Here is a 22,916-nt window from a genome sequence, read left to right as displayed (position 1 = left end):
TGTGTCGTGGTGCATTCTCGAGAGATGAACACTGGTTAAGGCAGCTGACATTCTGAAGAGGTTTACAGACCAGGTGGAGAAACAAACTAACAACGTGAGACGAGACACAAGCCTGGTGGCAAATGGTGTGACATGCACTCAGGGCAGGGACACCATCTGTGGCTGCTGTAGTGGGGCAGAGCTTTCTGGAAAACCAGGGATGTGTCACAAGAGCATAAAGGTGAGGCCGGAAATACGCTCTTCCTTAAAGTCTGATAAAAAGGACATTTCCAGTGGGGCCCGAAGCCTATCTCGGCGATGGAGATCCAAATTACAAAGAAACGAGCATTTACAGTGACATCTGTTGGATTAATTAGCTGTGTAATTAGTCTCCCCTCAGTGGAGCTGGGCTTTGTTGCTGCTGTCTGAGACTTCCCCAGGTGAGATTTTATTCCAAATGCCATGTACAGAGAGGAATAAAGAGCAGACCAGGCAAAGGAGAAAAGCATGTGACAGTGTTTGTGGGAGGCACTGAGAATGCAGAAGGCGTGTCTCGGTGACTTTTGGGGTCCTCTGGGTGCTAGAACGTCAGAGGGGAAAAAGTCAGAGAGGAAGAATGACTCAAGAACTCGCCACCTCAGAACAAACCCACAGATGCCCCGAGCCTGAACTTCGGATAAACTCAAAGTGGCGAAGGCCCAGAAATGCAAACGATCGCAGCAAGATGACGGAGGTGGAGAGGTGGGGTATGGATTCAAAGTTGGACACGACGAGACTGGACTACTTTACAGAACTCTTGTCCCTGGAGAAATGGTTTGGTCTTCCCACACTGGCAGCTGTGGCCATCACTAACAGAAACCCAGACTGGACAAAAAAATAATAATAATGAAAAATGCTTGGATCCTAATCTGAGAACCAGAAGTGAAAGAAACACACACACACAGATGCCTCCAGCCAAATCGCTCCCCGCAGCGCTTCCTAAACCACAGCTGGCCGCAGAGTCACACTCGCTGACTCATGTCTAGGACACTGAGGAAATCAGTCCTGGAACCCACGCCTCCTGGCCTGGCTGACTGGAAGAACCTAGGAATGCTCCCTAGGCTGCATCATCTTTAATGATTTCAGAAAGCGAGAGAGCTGGTGGGAGAAGGGAAATACAGAAATGGGAAGGCCAAGCAGAGGTGGGGAGATTACCCTGAAAACCACCCTGGCATGGGGGTGACCATCTGGGGTGACCCTTTATCTCCCGCCACACATACGCAGAGTGCCGGAGAAACATGTGATGCTCATCAGAGAACCTTCCTGGCCCACGATACTCAAAGGTTCACAGAGAGTCAGGAACTCAGATGAGTCCTATTTTAAATCAGCAAAACATGTTCTAAAGAGAGACGGGGTCGTGCCACCAGGACAGTCTCTGCCGTAAATAAAATCAAAGCCTCTCCTAGATCTCCAGGAGCACCGACATCCACATCTCATCTGCAGGTTCTCTGCAGGGACCCAGCCCTCCCTCGCAAGGGCCAAAGGGAACCCGGGAGCAAACACCAAATCCCAACAATATTGCTCCCACTGTCCCCAAAGCCCTAAGATACATTAACATAAAAGCCAAAAAAAGGAACTGAGTACAATCCAGATGTGTGCGCAAGACCACAAGACCAACCCCCAGCCTGGGGACACCAGTGCTCCTCCAACAGTTAAGGGGGACAGGATCCTGCCGGAAAAGGCTTGAGGTCATTTGGGATTCTGTCCTCCCTACTTGTCACAGGAGGGCAGGTATCAGCAAGGCTGTGGTTGGTTGTGGGATCTTTCCAACTTTTTGGCTGGAAGAAGAGAGAAAGGAAGTAAGGGTAGACCAGAAAAAAGTTCCAGCCCCACACAGGTATGACCTGTGTGCCACAGGTTTTGGGAAAGTGATTTTCTCCTAACTCAGAACTATACCTGGTGTCTGCTCATGTCGCCCTGGGCACTCTTCCAAAAGGACGAAGATTCAGAAGCAAGAGCAACGTGAAAGGCAAACAGACAGATGCAGGGACTGGGGTCCCTGTCACAGAGCACAGACGCTGGAGGTAAAACACACTCCCAGCGCATGCCACTCAGTATGAGCTCCCTACACAAAAGATGTTTTTAAGTAACATGTTACAAGATTTATCAGCCCAAGTCAAAAATCCTACTTCAGGGCTCAGCACAAAATCAGACTCAATAAATGCTGTTGACCCAGAGGGAGAAATCCCCTTCCCATTTATTGGTGTCCCATAGACCAAACCAGGGAATGGTGTGCTAAGTGCTGGGGTCCAAACCAGCAGCAGGAGAGCAAACCAAGGTGACAGGTGCAGGGACACTCCCATCCTAGAACCAGGGGCCCCAGGGCCCTGTCTTCTGTAGGAAAAGAAGGACAACCTGGTATGATACGTCACCCAGGGAAGTCCAGAGGTTGGCTCAGAAGCGGCTACAAGGGCCCAACAATCCTCAAGAAGGAGCCTGTGGTCAGAGAGAGAAAGAGAAGATTCAACAGAGACAGCAAGGACGTGAGAAATCCTCCCCGCAATTCCAACGCACAGGCTGACCCAGCAAACGAAATGCTGTTAAAACTGTTGACCTAAGAGACCGGATATGCTTTGGAGGCCCTCGTCCTGGGACTGGGAACCTGCCCTGCTAATTAACATGTTACAACTCAAATACTGTCAGTAGATAAACATTTCTAACCTTCTAACTAGTTTGCCTCTTACAAAATGAGGATACAGACCCTAGAGAAGGTTCCTTAATCATTCTTGATGATTAGTCCTGATTCAAACCCACTTTCAGCGTCTCCTCGGAGAGTCCTACCTGTGGAAGGGCACAGCCGTGCCATCGACAACAGCTGATGCTCAAGGGCTGTGAATTTCTACCACTTACATACAAATAACAATGAAGAAAGAGGCCCAAGGAGCCTAGCGTGAGCAAGGACAGTGGAAGCCTCTGGCAAGACTGCAACGAACTGAACTGGGCATCCTGCCGTCCGTCTCGCTGTGCAACATGAAAGCACTTCAAATAAAAGGAAATAATGAAAAAATTATTGAAAAGCAAATCTTAACAAATAGCTCTGGAGAAAATTTCAGATTTCATTATAGGAAAAGCAATTTATTTAATGTAGAAAATGTGAAAATCTGATATGAGTTTTCTATAAATAACAAAAATTGGAAATCATCACTACAGGCCTTTGTAATTTTCCTCTTTTGCTGGGACCCATTAAAAAAAAAAAACAGAGGCTTTACCAACAAGGAAGCCACTTATCTCTCTTTACGCTCCCACCGGGCCAGTTGGTAGGACACTAGGAAAGAATTTCTTCCTCATCCAGAGAAGAGTTACCAGAGAAAACACAGGATGCCCAGGTAAATGTGAATTTCAGATAAGTAAATATAATTATATTTTACGGTGCATACTTATAACAAAAAATTACTTCTTGTCTGTCTGAAATTTACATGTGACTGGGTATTTCACAGTTTTATTTGCTAAATTTGGCAACTTGACCCTGAGGTCCCTGCTGTGGGATTTTCAGTCCTCCTCAGGGTCACCAGCCTGATGTTGCTGGTTTCAATAACCTCCAACATCTCTGTGAGCAGTAGATTTTTTTTTGTCTTTAACATTTTTAACGTTCACCCTAAAACCTGGTTGCTTAAAAAAAAAAATTGCTGGAAACCTAATTTTATTAAATATTAAAGTATTAAATGACTCAGTTAGTGCTACCGAAAGGGTTTTCATAGCAACAGCCTTTCCCACCCTACACCTAAATAGCATTTAGAGTTTCAAGTTATGTTGAAAAAGGAATAAAGACTACGGTTCAGGTGCATTATGTAATTCTTTAAAACTCTTGCCTTCTGACAATGTTCCTGACAGTGCTGAATTGTTCCCTTACAAGTTCCCTTTCAAAACAAAAAACCAGAAACACCTGTTGGGGCTAAATGTATGCAAATTTGTCCTTTGAGTCCAAGTCCTGAGCAAGTCAAAAGGACTCAAAATTGGGTTTAGGTCTTTCCCCCTGCTAGCTGGCATCGCTTTCCCCCAGACAGGGTTTACCTGGAGCAACTGTAACACAGGATTATTCTGGAATGTGGAGGCAATGGAATACTTGCAGCAAAATTCTTAGGGTTACAGACCACCCTAAGACGGCAGGTGGCATTCGTGCAAAGAACTCCACAAGTAGTACGGCTTACTCCTCTCCACGGGGCTGGGCCGGCGGGGATGGATACTTTGAGACTTTTCTTTCCCAAGAAGGCCTAGGGCTTTGAGCTTAAGGATTTGTGGGGCGGGGGAGAGTGGACGTGGTAGGGTTTCAAGTATTTCGACAAAGCGGTAGTTATTAGATTTTCTGAAATTAGACGGCCCCGCTCCTCAGCCTGAGTCGGGGCCATGGCACACCTTCTCTGGAATCCAAAAGACTTGTCACCAGTAGCTGAAAACAGCTCCTCCTGGAAATAAGCGGACACAGCCACACTATCCCCCTGCTATCCAAGTAAGAGCTTCAGAAAAGAGAAATTCTCAGACTTTCAGTATTTGTTCTCTGTCTTATTTATTAAAAAAAAAAAAAAAAAAGGAAAGAAAGAGGTGAGACCCACAGTCTCCACTAAGAAACAATAAAAAATGTGGTCCCTCTCTCAAGCCCCCTTCTCTCCTGGAGACTCCCTCATCCCAGTGTATTTGAGATGAAGGTAATTAATCTAAGAAATTTCACCCTGGGGAATGCACCAGAGAGGAAGAGGAAAAGGAGAGAGGAAGAAACCTCATCCACAGGGCTTTACATGCCTGGAAAAGAGAACCGCCTGCGTGTTCCCTCTTCTTGCGTCTCAGTGCTTTCGACAAGCAATACTCTGGAAATATGCGTGGACTGACCCAAATCTGCAAAGTATTCGGGAGGTGCTCTGTAAGATCTACAGACGGGGGATGATACACAGGGCTTTTCACATAAGCAAGGAAAGAATGGCTATTTAATAATCTGTTGGACAACCAACCATCCTATCTGAAAGAAAACATGGTCCTAAATCACACAACACACAAAAACAGAGTCCTACAATGTACCATATACAAAATACATTCCTCAAAAATTAAAGTCTTAAACAGGGAGAAAGTATTGAAGAAACTATCAGTCAAGTGGTACCCACCTGCCTGGGTTTGAAGACCCACTCCAACAACACGCACTAGCTGGTGACTTGTAACGCCCTCTGCCTCGGGTTCCCCCATTTGAAAACAGGTGGGTTAAGAGAAGAGTAAATCAATTAATCCTGCAAAGCAGGTATGACAGATAGTACCTGCTTGCGATAAGTGTCGTATAGGAGCTAGCTATTACTGTTATTATTTTATAACATTAGCAGCGAGAGAGAGCCTCCCTGGAAAAAGAGAAGAGTAAGAAGGATAAAGAAACAAACATGCACATTGGACAACATACAAACGAAAAAGTTTCTGTAGGCTGAAGCACATCATACGCTAAGTGAAAGATGAATAAGACTCGGAGAAATTTCTGCAGCATCCACAGCACAGCAGGGACCACTGGCCCTGATAAACCAAGAGCTCTTGCAAACCAATCACAAAAAAGACCAAACCCCCAAATGAATGAATGAACTGAATGAATGAATGAATACAGGGCAAAGGCTATGAAAAGGAAAGCCACTAAAGAAATTCAAACAGCCAAGGGACTTTGCTGGTGGTCCAGCAGTTAAGACTCCGGGCTCCCAATGCAAGGGGCCCAGGTTAGATCCCTGGTCAGGGAACTAGATCCCACATGCCACAACTAAAGATCCCGCATGCCGCAACGAAGATCCCACGTGCCACAACTAACACCCGGCACAGCCAAATAAATAAATATTCTTTAAAAATCCAGGATGGGCTTCCCTGGTGGCGCAGTGGTTGAGAATCGCCTGCCAATGCAGGGGACACGGGTTTGAGCCCTGGTCTGGGAGAATCCCACATATCACAGAGCAACTAGGCCTGTGCGCCACAACTACTGAGTCCACGCGCCTAGAGCCCTGCTCTGCAACAGGAGAAGCCACCGCAATAAGAAGCCCGCACACTGTAACGAAGCGTAGCCCCTGCTAGCCGCAACTAGAGAAAGCCCACCCGCAGCAATGAAGACCCAACGCAGCCAAAAATAAATAAACAAATTTATTTTAAAAAAAATTCAGGACTTCCCTGGTGGCTCAGTGGTTAAGAATCCGCCTGCCAATGCAGGGGACACGGGTTCGAGCCCTGGTCCAGGAAGATCCCACATGCCGTGGAGCAACTAAGCCTGTGCACCACGACTCTGAGCCTGCGCTCTAGAGCCCACGAGCCACAACTACTGAGCCCACGCACCTAGAGCCCGTGCTCCGCAACAAGAGAAGCCACCGCAATGAGAAGCCCACGCACCGCAACGAAGAGTAGCCCTCGCTTGCCTCAACTAGAGAAAGCCCGCACACAGCAACGAAGACCCAATGCAGCAAAAATAAATAAATAAATATTAAAAGGAAAAAATTCAAACAGCCAATAAATGCATGAAAAAACGTTCACCCTATCTAACAATTAAAGAGACCCACATTGGAACAAATTTGTCAACCTGATGAAAACAAAAAAAATAACGTAGTGTCGGTCACCATGCAGGGGTTTGAGCATCACCTAATACAGGGAGGGGATAAAATGTTCTTAATAAAACTTGAAATGTTTAAAATAGTTAAAATACTTAAAACTTAATAATATTTAAAATGTTCTTAACAATGTGAATAATATTCTGACAGAGTCTTCTTTCTGAAGGGCCATTAGAAAGTACTCTGTCTACAGGCATGACACCCTGGAACCCAGCAGGCCCACTTTTTGGAACAGCTCAAGTGTAGAGACATGTATGAACACAGCTGTTCCCTACACCTCACTGTCCGTAAGATCAAAACTGCAGATAACATAAATGTACATCAGTGAGGACCTGGTCAATAAATGGAAAACTATGTAGCCACTAAAAAGAGTGAGCTAGATCAATACATAATAACCTGAAATGATTTTCAGGATAAAAAGCTATATGAGGAAAGCAAGGCAAAAGCATAGCATGTGTCTATAAAGATTTCTTAAGTGAACAGTATGTATGTGTACACACATGCACACATTATTTCTATCAGTGTAAGCACAGGAAAGAAAAAACCAAAAGGAGATAATCTAAATAACAGTGATTTGTTTCTGGAGAGCAGAGCTGGAGAGTAGAAAAAAGACTTCCATTTTAAAAAGTACTGAAAAATACTTAAAGATATAAGGGCTGAGGTATAATACTATATACATGCAGCATAATTCCAATTTTGTAAGATGACTTATGCATCTTGTGTTATGCAAAAAGAAAGAAATAAAAATATGTTGTCATATGATGGGGTTTAGGCTGATGATTATTTTCTCATACTTCCCTGGATTTTTCAAATTTTCTACAGTGAACACACATTACTCATACTAATAATTTCTACCATAAAAATAAGGAAGCCACATTTTATTATTAGCTTACACTTGAGGTAAACATGGGATGCCAGTCTTGAAGAAATAATTAAGAATACAATAATAATCTAAAGGGGTCTGATCAATTCTTTACCATCCACAAAAAGGATGCAGGGGGAAAAAAAAGAGAAAATAAAAATACTAAGAGCATTTGGAAAAAAGGGGAAAGTGTTATGGTTAATGGTTATGAAACTGGTTTTTCAACAGGTAGCATATTTACTACTGGACTTAAAAAAAAAACAGGCTCATCTAATAAGATTTCAATTCCATTATCTGGTATCTAAAGCAGGGAGCCAAAAGGTAACAATGACCCAACCTTCTTGACATGAAGGTGTGTATAATCCAGTAACCTGAGGGATCTAGGCAAAGCTTGTGCTTAAAGCCAATCAGCTGAATGAATGTGTTGAATGAAATGACACCCACTAGAGGGATTCAGGTGAAGGTGGGTGGGATAGTTCTGGAAGGAGGGCAAGACTGCACTGAGGTGCCGATCTTTCACACTGCACCCATTGGCCACACGTTGGCCACACGTTCCTATATCATATGTTGGCCATAATTCATACAGCAGTGAAGGATTAAATCTGTCCCAACACAAGCCCTGCCTCCAAAAAAGATTTGACTTTTCAACCTTCTTAGAGTCCCCTTGAAGTTATCATGTTGCCAGAAACACCGCCAGAGCCCGCCCCCGGGGCTCTCCAGTGGTGACCATAGGGCCCATGTGCATGCAGTCTCCCAGCCCAGCCCCAGAAGCTCCCCATCCCGCGAGCCCAGCCATCAAGTGAGGGAAATGAACTTCAGACACCCAGCTGCTCCAGGAGATGGAGGGCATGAAGGCGAAAGGTGCTCAAATTTACCAAAACATCTGGCCCTTCACACCTTCTAAATTAACCACAGGAAAACACTCCCTGCCTTTCATTTTTGGTTGAAAGCACCGAGGTATGGAGAGAAGAAGGCATAAGTATGCACTTAAAAAAAAGTCGACCTAATGAGAAAGCAAGGTTTGAGGGAACTGGCTCCAGAGTGACGATGGAAACCAGATGGCACCTGTACCAGGGCTTCAAACATGAAGCCACATCAGGGTGGAGAGGACGAGGAAGGAGGAGGGAGGAGAGAAGAGGGACAGCTTTTTGCTTTCCAAGCAACACAAAGGCTGCCGGTCACCATCTGTGGGCATGAAGCGTGCAGATGTGTGCCTAAGACCCCCACCCCGCGCACCCATAAAGGAGCATGAAGAATGCAAACTGCAAACCAAACCTCCGACTTGTTGTACATCTTCCAATCTGTCCATCCATCCTGTGGTGAATTTACTGCCCTGCTGGGAGAGTGAACCCCGTCAGGGAAAGAATTGAGAAGATGGATGCTAGAGTAATGCAGAGTCTGACAGAGGCTTTCTTCCTTCATTCTACCTCGAGTAATCCCAACAGCATGGCAAGCATCAAAGCCCACTACGTGGAGAATTTGGGTGAGTATCGTTCAGTCAGTTGGTGTCATACTCTACCTCCTACTTGAAACCGAACAGATCTGGCATCTCCCCCTCGGTTTGCCTAGCTGGCCCGATGCAGCTCACATGGGGCCCAGACCCAACCCTGTGGTAGACAACCTTCTTTGTGTATAATTTAAGATTAATATGAAACTTTTGGGCTGGGCCCAATCAAAGAAAACTCAGCTGGGAACTGTTTGAGTAATAGATTCTGGTGGGGGTCTTAATCTCTCTGCTCAAGTTGATGGATTTCCATCCCAATGACTCTCAAGTGAAGAAAAACATCAAAGTGAAAAACAGATTCTAATAGTTGGCAGGTGTGCACCGATCTCCAACTGCCCTTTCTGCACCCTCCTCCCCCAAGCGGAAAACACTACAGATTTCAGAGAGCTCACCAGGGAAGCCACACAGCAGGCAAGTCCAGATAAACACAGAAGAGCTCCCACTAGCTCTGAACCCACAAAGTGACTCAGGATCTGCGCTAGCATGGAGGAGAGGGGAGCGCAGTCGCTAGCAGTACCTGCTGCCCCCCTACTTAAGACAAGCAAGGACACCCCGCATCTCTGTGTGGGGAAGGAGTGGGAGACTGGGGCCTGGGAGCAGGTCCTCTAGGAGAAGAGTGAAACATCTATGTGGGAAAGCAGTAAGGTGAGGAATTCCCGTTCTGGATCTCAAGCCCTAATGAGAGACGAGTACCTTTCCCACAACACACTTCCATTCCGGCTCAGATGAATCACTATAAGCAAAAAACCAAGAGCTCAGCCTCTAAGCCTGACTGGGGCCCCTGGCCTTCCCGCTGTGTCTCTGTGTCAATCTATCACAGTGCCCATAACAGCAGCTGTGAGGGTCTGGACATACGAGCACTGGGGGCTGGACCAGAGCCACGGCTATTTAAGACCCAATAAAAAGACTCAAGGAATTTAATCACGAGCACTTCAGAAAAGTAACCTGGGAGCAAAGAAAAAAGGAAACAGCTTCCATCTGATGCCTGGGGCTCCCCAGCTGACCCCCACTTTCCTTCACTTCCAGGAGGCAGGGAGGAAGAATTCGATGAACGTTAATCTCGATTTAAAAATTGCTCTCACACAATAAGCCAAACTAGACAATTCCAGCCAGCCAAGAGAGAGTATCGCTAGTTTCTCCTTTTTGCAGGTTAGCCCAACCCTCTCTTGTGTCCAGATTAGGAATTATCTCATGCTTTCAGACAGCTCAGTCCTAATCCAGCAACATACGTGCCAGGATTTATGACACCGAGAGAAATGACTCTGGACCAGTGTGTGGTCCAAGGACAGACTGGAAAGCTACACTTCTGCTTGCATCTCCCGAGACCGCTGCTCTGTCTCCTTCAGCATGCCAAAGGAAGAGGAAGGCAAAGAGAGGCTGGGAGTCCGACGAGGAAGTCTGATGCATCACGACCACTTCAGCAGATGCAACAGAAAGCAAGTGTGGGTCTCTCGCCGACCGATCGTGAGTAATTTGCCAGGGGACCAAGATGGGGTGGGTGGCGTGGGAGTGGGGCGGGGGCTAGGGTCGGTCTTGGGGAAGGGGTTAGTGCGGAGGGCCGTGTGGGAGAAGCCGGGTGCCCTCCCGGTCAGCAGCATCTGGAGCTGTTTCTCTAGCAGACAGTAAAGAACTCGATTATATCCAGTTAACTGTGCTCTAAACTGATTATGCATGTGCTGGGCTAATGGATTACATTAGCAAGAGGAAAAATAACATGCAATCAATCTCCATTTACCACAGGCCACACCAGGGCCTAGAGAAAAACTGACTCTCAAACACCTCCAAGCCCCACCCCAAATCCGAGGACTCACAAGACCCTGTGAGAGGGACCCCCCTCGGGGGCAAGAGGAGTTTATCTCAGCCACGCTGTGGGACAGAAAGGCCCGGGGCAGGCACTGAGATGCTAAGTTTCTGGGTCACATCCAGGAGTGGGGGGGAGAACTCCCCACCCCCACAGCAGTCACGGGGACGCTCGTCACCCAATGAGACCAGACTGACGACCTTCGGCTCCTGACACGGGGGATTCGGCCCCGAATGTGGGTGGAGGTCACCCCTAAGATGCGCCGGCCAAACGCACTGCCTGGGCACCTCCCCTCTAAGCGCTGGTTCCCACGTTCTACCCTGCACCCCAGTACTTACGCTTCTACTATGCTGCCTTTTCGGGGCAGGAGTTTGCTCCATCTTCAAAAACACACACAAATACATACATACATATATATAAATAAAATGAGGAAACTAAGGCAGGGGATGAGCAACCAGAGCTAGTTCAGCAAAGCACAGACGGAAACACTCAAACTGCTTCCCTCACATCCACCCTGGAAACCACCACAGCCCGACCCTCTAGGCGTGACCAGTGCACGAGGTCCGGGGACCAAAAAGGTACGTGCTTAGCGAATCCTCCAGGTTCCAGGCCCTTCAGAAGCAAATCCAAGGGCTGGTCCACTCTTACTGGAGGCCACAGCATGAAGAGCTAATCACCACCGCACACATTTTATCATCTAAAAGGCAATGTTCTTCCTCAGGTGGAAGAGGCCAGCTTCGTGCTGCCTCTAAACAACCTCCAGCAAAGCTGCATACGACCTTCCGGGGCCACACTGGGTCCTCTGCACTAACTGCACTCAGTTGGGTCCTTTAGAAACTCTTTTCCTCCGGTTTCTCCATCAGGTTTTCCTGACCACACCGGCACCACCCTGTGGCCAATGAAAACCTCCGATTTAAAGCGATGGCGAGGAGGGTGGCACACGGTGAAGCCATCCAGGGAGGGTCCTGCTCACAGAGGGCAAGGGGTGGGGGTGCCCAGACCCTCCCCTCTGCAACGCTTGAGCCCATCCGTGCCAGAGTCAGCAGCCAATTCCAGAACATTCTATTCCCACTACCTCGTGCCTGCTTTCTCCTCCTTTCCCTAAAATGGTCTCTCATCCCTGTTACCCAGGTCTCTTGACAAGCTGAGAACGAGCGACGGTAAAATGAATCACACTTATCAATCTCGGCAGAGGCCGATACGGGGAGAGGATGAGAGTCTTCCTTACTTGGAGTCTCCATTTAAAATCATCATGAGCAGAAAGGGGATGAAAGCAGCTCAGGGTCAGGAGAAACGTGGCGCTCGCTGGCCCAAAGATGTGGGAAACGGTGTGAAAGGAAAGAAGAGAGACTGACAATAAAAGGGAGGGAAACGGAAAGAGAGGGAGAGGGCGTGGAAGGGACGGAGAGGGAGGCTGGGCAGATTTACGGCGATTTGTACCTGATTGTTCATACTAAAGCCATTATGAGATGATTAGAGAAAAAGGTGAGGCTTTAAGTCCAGTGAAAATCAATAGAAGCGTCTGGAGCGATTCTGCCATGCCAGTGAAAGGACTATTTACAGTAGCCGAGCACCTCCTCCTTGTTACTGTCTGCGGACTGAGAAAAGGAATGGAGGGGGCAGCGAGGGGTGAGGAAGGAGGGACGGGAGGGAAGGAAGGAAGAAGCAGGCAGGACAGAGTAAGAGGTGGAGGACGGGAGAAGCCCGGCAAGAAGAAGGAAAATTGAAACATGAGGAAGAGAAAGGAGGTGTAGAACACGGAAGCAGAGCGAGAAAGAACAAAGGGGCCCCTCACCCGACCCTGTTTTTCCCCATAGCATTCACTACCTTCTGGCCTACCGTCTAATTTATCCATCGCGTTCATCATCCATCCCCCCGCCCCCAAAAAGAACGGGAGCTCTAGGAGGGCAGGGACGTTTTGTCTACCTCGTGCATGGACGTAGGCCCGCAACAGGGCCTGGTACATGGTTGGGGATTAATGTGTACCTGTTGAATAAATGAATGAATGAACAAACGAACGAACAAATAAACAAAGAACACCAGGGGGCATCCGGGGAGAAGAGACTAAAAAGGGGGGAAATAACCAGATGGAAAAGGAGAACAGAAAGCCTGCAGGAGAGAGGGGAAACACAGGAGAACAACGGCAAAGCCAGAACTAGGGAAATAGCAAATGTGGGATAGGAAAAAAGTCAGTTCTAAAGACAGTGGGAGGGTAAAGGAAACAATGTGCAGTATTGGGCCGCTGGAAACACAACCTGCCCCCCAAATGAGGCACCCCAAACACAGACCCTGCAGTTCCCAGCTGAAGCCCACCACCAGGCGGCCAGCTCCCCTCCCCACGCCAGGGCGCCAGCCAGCCCCCAGCCCCTCTCTGTGTGTCCGCCCCCAGCCCTCCCCGTCACCCAGGGATCCAAACCACTCCGTTCCAGAGACAGCCTGGGCCTTACCTTGTACAGCTTCAGGCTGGCCTCGTGCCTGGAGTTGACCGTGTGCAGCCGCAGCTTCTCCAAGCTATTGGTGTAATAGTCGCAGGCGTTGCACTTGAGGTGGACAGGGTTGCCGATGGCCACGCACTTGAGCCGCCACTCGTTGGCTTTGCCGCCCTCCTTGATGTGGGCCACCAGCTGGTACTTCTGCACGTGCTTGTCTGTCTTGCAGTGCAGCTGGAAGTTGGCCTTGAGCTGGGTGTTGTAGCGGCAGAGCTTGCACTGGTACGAGTCCCCCATCACGGCCTTCCACTCGTCCTCAGGGAGGCTGCGCTCCACGTTCATGTGCAGCCCCAGCAGGTCCAGGGTGTCCGTGGTGAACTTGTTGCAGACGGCACACTGGAAGAGCTTCAGCGACGGGTCGTTGGTCTGGATGAAGCTCTCGCCCAGGTTCATCAGCTCCTCTGACACCAGCTGCCCGCCCCCGAGCCGCATGTCTAGGGGGATCTCACCGCCCACTGCAGGGAAGGAGAGGGGCAGAGAATCAGAGGCCAGGCTCACAGCGGCAGCCCTAAGTGAGGCACCATGGGCCCTCCCCCACCCTCCACCCAGGTTCCAGCAGAAAAAAGATCCCATTTCAAGCACTGCAAGGTGCTACTAACCGGGAAAAACTACAACAAAAATCAACTTGATGTGTTCGCATCTTTCCTATGGACATTCTGAAATGTGTGGAAGGCTGTATGTTTGTTTGTTTGTTTCTTCTTTTGGAAAAGAACGCCTAGAAGAATGTAGGAACCGCTTAATCGCTTGAATATTTCAATTCAGCTCCTCGCTCAGACCCAAGAAAAGACAGAAATAAAAGCATCATTCACTGGACATAACAGAATCTGAAACTCCCGTCCCCGAAATGTTGGAGATGAGTTATAGCTGCATTCTAAGACAGCACGCCTTCATGGTGAATCAGAAGTGGGCGCAGAATTTACCTCAAGCAGTGCTATCTAACAGGAACTTTCTGCGAAGATGGAAACATTTTGTATCTGCACTGTCCAATGTGCAAACCACTGGTCACGTGTAGCTACTGGACAACTGAAATATGGCTAAGGTATAACTGAAGAACTGAATTTTTAGTTTTTTTTTTTTTTTAATTCATTTACATTTAGGTTAGTGGCTACTGTATTGGACAGCACAGCTCTAAATCTGAGATTTCGGGAATGATCTCCCTATTCCTTGTCACACCCCACTGGTCAGTAGCCTACCTGCCTGTCAATGGCGCTGGCTCCTCCCACACCTCCCCAAGATACGATCATTTCCGTTCCATGAGCCCCCTACATGGGACATGTCGCATTCTCCTTTGGCGTATGTCTGCCACATACAGAGCCACGTGTTGGCCAGTGTCCCCATCAGGGTGTAGCCTCTTTAGGACAAGGGTCCAGGCTTCTCCTTGCTGAACCTCTAGAGGGTACACAGGCCCCTGCTCAGAGGCTCAAATGTCTGATGTGCCAGACAAGGTACAAAGCAGCCAAAATGTTACAGGTTTGAGAAGTTGGATCAAGATGGACAGTGAAACGCAGAGGTCCGCTCACAGCCCTGAAAAAAAGGGCCTGAGGAAGCTGTGTTCCTCCCTCTCCACCCCTGCTCTTTTTCAGTCCATCGCTGCCCTGCGTAAACCAGGGACCGGCTCTCATTCACCAGCGGTAAATTAATACTTTGAGCTCTTATTTATGCCACGGGAAAGGCCTGGAAAGAGCAGCCTTCCCTCCGTTACCTAGAAGCGAACAGTCAAGCAGAATGCTGAGCCTCGGCTTCTGTTTTTTGCCTCTCCCCTAAACATACGCACGCTTGAGCTATTACGTCTGCCCCTGTCACTCCCCAACTGATATTTAAACTTGACCTTCTACATGTGGTTGGGCTGAGGTTATTTTTTTTTTTTTAATGACTGATTAGAATCCAAGTTAGTGGCTAATCAAGGAAAAGACGTTATTATTTAAAAAAAAAAAGATTTTCTTATTTATGCTACACAAGGCACTTCGAGCGAGCAGCTCAGTACAGGCCTGACTGAGCAGAGTGGCTGCATCTGAAGCCTGTGGACAGTCCAGCGAGACACAGAAATCTTGTGCGCACGCAGGTCAGAAGACCGGGGAAGCTTTCTGCTTGTCTTCTCTCTTGCCATCTCCCCTGGTGAGAGGAGCCATAACTGTGACACTCTTTTTAGGACAAGTGAGAAAAAGAGATAGGGGAAAAAAGCCTAAAAGCTCCATCCCTCGATGGGGACGAAGGCCAGACAGCATCCATGAAACATGTGCGGTGTTCAGTGAAAGCGGAAACTGCCCGGAGGGTAGGACAAGGAGCAAACACATCTTTGTTTCTGATGCCGACCACCTGAAGCATCAGATCTTTTCCACTTTTTAAATGTAACCTCAGCACATCCATATCGCTCTAAAGAGAAATGCAGCTGTCACTGGCTGGAGGCCTGAGTGAAAATGAGAAGTCCTCGGAACACACAGAGGAAATAGGTCCCTGTTGCCATCCCAAGCTCTTAAGATGAAATGCAAATCAAAGACAGAAGCAGAGAAGCAGTGAGATGTGGGCGACAGGCAAGCCAAAACTCCCTTGAGAACTATACCCTGGAGAGACACCCCTAGGGTCTGGAATTCTACAAATCCATAGGGCTGCAAGGAACTAATTCAGCCGCCGAGAAATAGAGGAACCTCACCCAATTCTCAGGCAGGTGGGAGGAGAGCGCCCACACTGAGAACTTAGCGGGTGCCTACTCATGAATCATGCCGGACAGATGGTCTTGGAGAGGAATGGGCCCCATGTCCCCACACACCTGACTTCAAGGCTGGAAGCTGACACCCTGGCACCTGAGTCCCGCCCATGAGCACACCCTCAGAGAGGCAGAGGGATTAAAAGACACCTTCTACAATCAAAAGCAGAATCAGGGCTTCCCTGGTGGCGCAGTGGTTGGGAGTCCGCCTGCCGATGCAGGGGACATGGGTTCGTGCCCCGGTCCGGGAGGATCCCACGTGCCGCGGAGCGGCTAGGCCCGTGAACCATGGCCGCTGAGCCTGCGCGTCCAGAGCCTGTGCTCCGCAACGGGAGAGGCCACAGCAGTGAGTGGCCTGCGTACCGAAAAAACACACACGAAAAAACAAAAGCAGAATCAGAGGAGCTCTTAAAGCTCATGTAGGTGTCCTGTGGCTGGCTGGCTACTCGGGAAGCTTGTAGACGCCTTGGCAAGCTACCCAGTTTTCGGTGCTGGGCTCAACTGTAGTCCAAAGGAATGTCTGGGAGGATGTTCATCTGGCCTCAGGCCTAATATCTGGTCTACAAATGGAGGCAAATTCAACCAGACCAGAGCGAGGGTGCGGAACTTTTCCCTGAAGGCCTCTAGGAAGAACGCACCCCCAGATCAGCATCTGTCTGATAACAGGAAGGAGGAGTTTCTGTCCAAGGCAGTATGAGAACATCAACTGTGTAAGCAAGAGTGTAGTTCACAAACACTACCTCCCCGCTGTAGAGCCCAGTAATACCTAATAACGCCCACAGCCTTCTCATAGACAGCCTAAGGAAGAATCAGCTGAGCTGCAGACAGAACTGAAAGTTACGCTCTTTTCATTTGCACACGTTGGCTTCTACAGAGGTCGTGCGACTTAAATTGTGGGTCCAAGTGGATACGTCCTATCATACCCACGCCGGCTTCCGGCATAAAGTATCTGTCACCCTCACTCCGCCTCGACGGCTCTGGTGGCTTAAGGCAGGCACAGGAGGTCTCCAGAGACTCACCTCGGCTGACAGGCAGCGACACTGGAAACTCAGGGCCCTCCTTGGCTACCTGGATAAGGTCTTCAGAAGGAAGCGCTCTATTACTCTATTCTCTTTAAGAAATGAAGTCTGGATCCTCTATGTATGTGCACCTGCCATCTGCCCGGAATGCACGATGCCCCGCAGACTCACAGACAGCAGGTGTTAGAAGCAAACTATTTCTCTACCACTCAATTCAAGTCTTAGTCAGGATTACTGGTTCTCAAGGTAATTAAAAAGTCTTCATTGTGACCCAGTATGAACCCATCCATTTTCTGTGTCTTCATTCCACTTACATTATCTTTGATTTACTCCAAGATCTGCCTCCCCAAGATTTTAAATCTCTAGACGAGAAAACCCCAATTCCCATAGGCTTTAAAAAGTGAAAAGTCTTCGAGTACTGAAGCCACCCCCAGGTGTGCATCCCCTGTGGTTCACTCTGGGGACGAATAAGATGACTGAGCCCTATGCATCCATGATGATTAACCAGTGGGTAAAACATCTTCAAATTGTTTGGTAAGAAAAGATCAACAGGTCAATGTTCCAAAACAGAAAACAAGATTAAAGTAGCAAGGATTCAAATTTAAATGCATGGTAGGAACAACAAATTAAATGCTGTGAAATATCACTCATCAGCAGCAATTAGCACTGCAACACCACACAAATAAAGACGTGCCTACTGGGGAGGTTTAGCCCTCTGGCATGAACCTAAGCCATCCTAGGATAAAGGCACCTGCTCACGCTTTGTGGCCGAGAACAACTTGCTCCCATGTCAGGAAGGGTATCCTGTTTCATTCAGGACATCACTGCTGGTCTCAAGAGGTTAGCAGGATCAGGGAATGACGACCAGGCAGTGCGTGTCCGAGGCACACACAGTGGGGGCGGGAGGGGCCCAACCATCACACTGGTCCTCACGAAACTGGTTTGTACATTTTCTTGCTACAGAAGCTCTCCCCCAGAAATGGTCATGATTCTTTGTACATAAGGAGTCATGGCTTCTGCAGCAACATGGATGGACCTAGAGATTGTCATACTGAGTGAAGTAAGTCAGACACAGAAAGACAAATATCATATGGTATCGCCTATGTGTGGAACCTAAGGAAAAGGTACAAATGAACTTATTTACAAAACAGAAGTAGAGTCACGGATGTAGACAACACACTTACGGTTACCAGGGGGTGCAGGGGTGGGGGGTGAGGGGGTAGGAAGGGATAAACTGGGAGATTGCGATTGACGTATACACACTACTAGATATAAAATAGATAACTAATGAAGACCTAGTATACAGCACAGGGAACTCTACTCAATACTCTGTCAATGGGAAAAGAATCTTAAAAAAAGAAAAGAGTGAACATATGTACAACTGATTCACTTTGCTGTACGCCTGAAACTAACACAACACTGTAAATCAACTATACTCGAATAAAAAACTTTTTAAAAAATTAAACAGAAATAGAGTCACGGCTTTTGGCATTCAAATCCCATCCTCTTGGTCCCGTTCTAGCTCTATTAAGCCAATGGTAAAACGGCCAACCCATGTCTTCTAACACGGAGCCATGTTCTCCATGGCAACAAAGGCTCCGTTAACCGGGATCTGATATTAAAACTGGGCTTTCTTTAATCTACAATTTTAGAATTTAGTCATCTCTCATCTATCACACCACTCCTCACGGTGCCCCAGGGTCATCTAATTCCCAATTATACTGATCACTGGCAACTCATGCAAAGTAAGAAAGAGAAAGAACCCGTCTCTTTCATCAAGGTCCTGGTGAAAACACTGGAGAGCTCTGAGAAACGTATCTGGGTGGCTCCCAGACAGCTCGGAACCAGCCTTGGCTTATTTAAATAAGGCACACTACGGTTTCCAGTTCCTCTTCCGGAGATGACTGTCCCTATTTAAAACTCCAGCTACCGTTTCCTGTACATTTCAATAAATATTTAATGGAACCCCAAAGTTTAGGGGACTTGTGGCAATTTTTCAAATCGAGAAAGGGACAGAGAAAGGGGGAATGGGAACAGAAGGGAAAGTTGACCCGAAGCCAAAAACTAGAGGAAACACTTAAATTTTAATCCCGGCCCGTGGAGCCGGAGTGTAATCATGTCTCTGTTCAACGCAAACCATCTTCCACAGGCTCACACAGAGTTCAAGGGATTCTTGAGAAAAAGACGTGAGTGAGGGCTGGACGCTCAAGTTGAGCACAAAACAACTCTCGAGAAAATAAAGATCCCCCAGATCCACCGGACTCGACAGAATCCACCAAGTCAACACGATCTCGGCCCACTCGCAGCGTCCCCCGCTTTAACTCCCATCCTCAGAACAGACACACACGGAGTCAAGCCTCACCTAGAGCGGGCGTCACGGCGGCCATGGGCCCGGCGGGGTCCAGCTGGAATCCGCCCATCACGAACTGGGCGTCGGGGGCGGCACTGTCCACCTTCAGGTTGGGCAGGCTCATGTTCTGGGCCAGGTAGTACTGGTAGAGCTCGGCCTCGGCGGGCGAGGGCAGGCTGCCGAGGCCCAGGTGGCGGCTGTGCTGGATCTGGGTCATGTTCTGCTGCAGCAGCATCATGTTGTGCATGTGCTTCTCGCTCGTCATGTGGATGCGGAGGTTCCTGGCCACGTTGGTCTCGTAGTCGCACACCTCGCAGCGCCAGGTGGGCTTGGTTTTTGGTTTGGTGGGCGAGGGGGCCCCACAGGAGCTGCCGATGCTGGCCGCGGCGGCCACCGCCGCGGCAGCCGCCGCCGCCGCCCCAGCCGTGTGGCTGAAGACCTGCTCGCCCCCTCCGTTCTGCAGGTTCTGCATGTTGTTGAGATGCTTGTCGGACTGCATGTGAATGCTGAGGTTGCCTTTGGTAGTTGTGGAGTAGTTACACACCTCACAGCGGAAAGGCTTGTAACCACACGTGTAGCTCTCGCCTCGGGCCAGCCGAGGGTGGGGCTGCCCGCTCTTGCAGTAGACGCAGGAGCCCCCCGGCTCCGGGTGCTTCTCCTTCATGTGCGCCTCCAGCGTCTGCTGGTACTTGTAGTGCCAGTTGCACTTGGGGCACTTGAGTGTCTTGCACGAGTTGCGAGAATGCATCATAGTCATGTGGCCGCCCAGCGAGCGGGAGGAACCCAGGACCGTGTCGCATTTGGGGCACTCCACGCCACTCCCCGAGGGGCACTCCCCCACCCCAAGCTCGCAGAGGGAGCCAGCATGCTGGTGATGGGGGACGAAGCCCCCATCGTCCCCCTCTGTGCTTTCATTTGGTTCTGGTGCTGTGGCATTGTCTTTATTGGCACTTTCATCAGCAAAGTCCAGCCTCCTGCCGCCCTCTGCCACGTTGGCCCTGACGCCCTCACCGTTAAAGCTTAAACGATTCCTCCTGTTCGCACCATCAAAGACAACAAAGGAAGAAGCGGAATTAGAACTAGTAGAAGCTGCGCCCCTCGACAGGGTCTGGAGCACAGTAGGCATTAAGGGGGAGTTAGAAATGCTTTGGTTTGAGAGAGCAAGGTCCTTTTTGCTGCCACTACCTGCTGCGGCCCCAGACTCCCCGGGGGGCCTGTCCTCCAGCTCCTCGTCCAACTCGCTTGGAAAGAGCCCTTTGCAGCCCTCGTCCTCCTCGTCCTCGTCGTCCTCGTCCTCGTCCTCGTCCTCCACCTCCTCCTCGTCCTCGTCCTCCTCCTCTTCGGCCTCCTCCTCGGCCGGCTCCGCCTTCTCGGAGAAGCAATCCGGATCGCCCACTTCTTGCTTCTCTCCTTCTGCTGCCCCAGAGTCCTTGCCCTCTGAGGATTTGGTAGGACTGGAGGCCAGAGGCCCCAGGGGGACTGAGGTAATGGGGGTCTTCAGGACCGAGCTGGTGAGCCCGCCAAGGTTCAAGAGGGCGCCGGGGGTCAAGATACCAGCCTGGGGCTGCTCGGGGCCGGCGGCAGGGCCGGCTGGGAGAGCCTCCTCCCCTTCCATTCGAATGCCACTAAATTTACCATAAAAACTGTGTCCGGGGCCTATGAGGTTAGCGGTGGAAACTAAAGGGAGTTGAAAGTTTTTGTTTTTTGGTTCCAGAAAACTTACAAGGGGTTCCTTGTCTTTGCCGATCCCTTGGATGATAGCGGAGATGTTCTTGTTGCTAAGAAGTTTCCGCTCATCTTCACTCAGGGTCATTCGATGGTCGTGCACCGCATGGGTCACAAACGAACGGACGTACCCGAAGGAGAGTTTGCACAAGAAACACATCAGGATGGGCTTCCTCTTGCCATAGAGCACGAAGCCATCGAATCTGGACAGGTCCACATTGTTGGGAACATCTTTGGATACGCAGGAGCTCTTGGCAGAGCCGTCACTGTTCAGATAATCCTTGTTGCTTTTGTGTCGCACGTCAAACACGCGGAAGCTGTGCAGGACGGGGCTGAGCCCCGTCAGGGCTGAGGTATTCGGGAAAGCCTGGTCTGGGCCCTCAAACCATTTCCCGAAGGATGAGGCTATGTGGAAAGTGTTGATGATCTGTGGGTAGACGGGCGCAGCGCAGGAAGGGTCCCCCGGCTTGCCCGCCGAGGCGGGGAGAGAGTTCAGGAAGAGCGACGGGAGGGGCCCACTGCCACCCGCACCCACGCCCCCGCCCGGGGTCAGCTGGCTCAGGCTCTCGACGATGTACGCCGAGCCGTCCGGCTGGTACACGATCTCCCCGGCCAGGTTCTCCACGTCACTCTCCTCGTCCCCCTCCTCACTGCTGTCGCTCCCGCTCTCCTCCCTCAGGGGCGGCGGGGGGCGCGCGCCGGGGCAGTGATGCTCCATGTAGGTCTGGAGGCTGGCGAAGGAGGCCAGGCACTCGTTGCAGCTGACCTCCTTGCCGGCGGGCTCGGCAGCGGGCCCGGCCGGGGCGGTGCTCTCCGCGAGGCGCTCATTGAAGGGGGCCCTCAGGCCGTCCAGGGGCCCGTGGTTCTCGCTTGTGGACTGCTCCATGCTACTGGGTTTGTCGGGGAGGTGGGTGCTGTTGAGTTCAGTCCATTGCTGGTGCTGAGGGATACCGCACCCATTGTCCTTCCCCGAGACGACAGGCGAGTCACAGCCTTCCATGGTAAGGCCTGCGTGGAGCTTTCATTGCACCCAGTACGGATCGGACCTGAAGGGCGGAGGCAAGGGGGAGAGGAGGGAGAGAGGGGGAAGAGAGAGAGAAAGGAAAGAGGTTAGGAGGGCCGAGGCTAAGGTCCCACACAGAGCGCTCTAACAGGCTTCTGTCCACACCCACAACAGAGACCGCGGGGCAGTGGGGACCCCGGCCGTCGCCCCACCCCGTCGAGGCGCAGAGGGTGGGCAGCGCCCCTGGGTGTCACGGCCAGGTTGCGTGGCAGAAGCGGAGGTGGAGGTGTGGGGAAAGGGGCATCAGGAGAATCCCTCTTCGTCTTCAGACTGTTGGCAGCTCTACCCCTGGAGACCGGTTCGAATCTGGGTTCTTTGCAAGCACAGCGTCAGAGTCGGGGCCGGGCGATGAGCCACAGGGGAGGAGGAGAACGGCGTCAACTCGCCAGGCCCCGCCGAGGACACAGAACAGCAGCCCTGCCGCACGCAGATGGCAGCACAAAGGCACGCCGGCTGCCCGCACTGTCTGGGGGCCAGGGGGACGCCGGGGACGGACAGACAGGAGGAGGAAGACTTTGCAGCCCTCGAGGAAGAATCATGAACCTGAGAGAGGACACGCCATTTGATTTAGAGGCGAAGTTGTGCCGTCGCTCGTACTGACCCGATTTCTAGTTTGAGAAGTTCACGGAAAAGTGCTGAGGACTACAGGGCTCGAGGGCAAGCGTGCAGGCCTGGACAAGCTCTGCAAAGCCCCCAAAAGGGCCCACGGCTGCATTCATCCTCTCCGAGCCTGGGAAACATCGTCCCATTTTACAAGCAGTAAAACTGAGGGCCTAAATCTAAAAACGAGGCCAATGCCATCCGGGCGCCGAGAAAGGCGGATCTCCCAATTC

At 50.1% G+C, this 22,916-nt stretch overlaps 1 protein-coding gene across 2 annotated transcripts in view; it reads right to left on the bottom strand.

The window, feature by feature from the left end:
- The window catches only part of ZFHX3 (zinc finger homeobox 3), a 243,190-nt gene that overhangs the window by 146,169 nt on the left and 74,105 nt on the right, over positions 1 to 22,916 (bottom strand). Inside the window, exons 1-2 of one of the 2 annotated variants that reach the window (XM_082676096.1) lie at positions 19,308 to 22,062; positions 13,181 to 13,677 (exon numbers count right to left, since the gene is read on the bottom strand). In XM_082676096.1, coding sequence (XP_082532222.1) covers positions 13,181 to 13,677; positions 19,308 to 22,020 — 3,210 coding nt within the window. In that variant the 5' untranslated portion in view covers positions 22,021 to 22,062. Of the gene's footprint in view, positions 1 to 13,180; positions 13,678 to 19,307; positions 22,063 to 22,916 lie in introns of those variants that run through there. The other variant, XM_082676097.1, reaches the window with a different exon arrangement.

This window comes from Grampus griseus (genome assembly GCF_964374135.1).
Source record: "Grampus griseus genome assembly, chromosome: 19".
Taxonomy (NCBI): domain Eukaryota; kingdom Metazoa; phylum Chordata; class Mammalia; order Artiodactyla; family Delphinidae; genus Grampus; species Grampus griseus.
The sequence above is the reverse complement of the archived record's forward strand: the minus strand, read 5'-3'. Positions and strand labels throughout refer to the sequence as shown.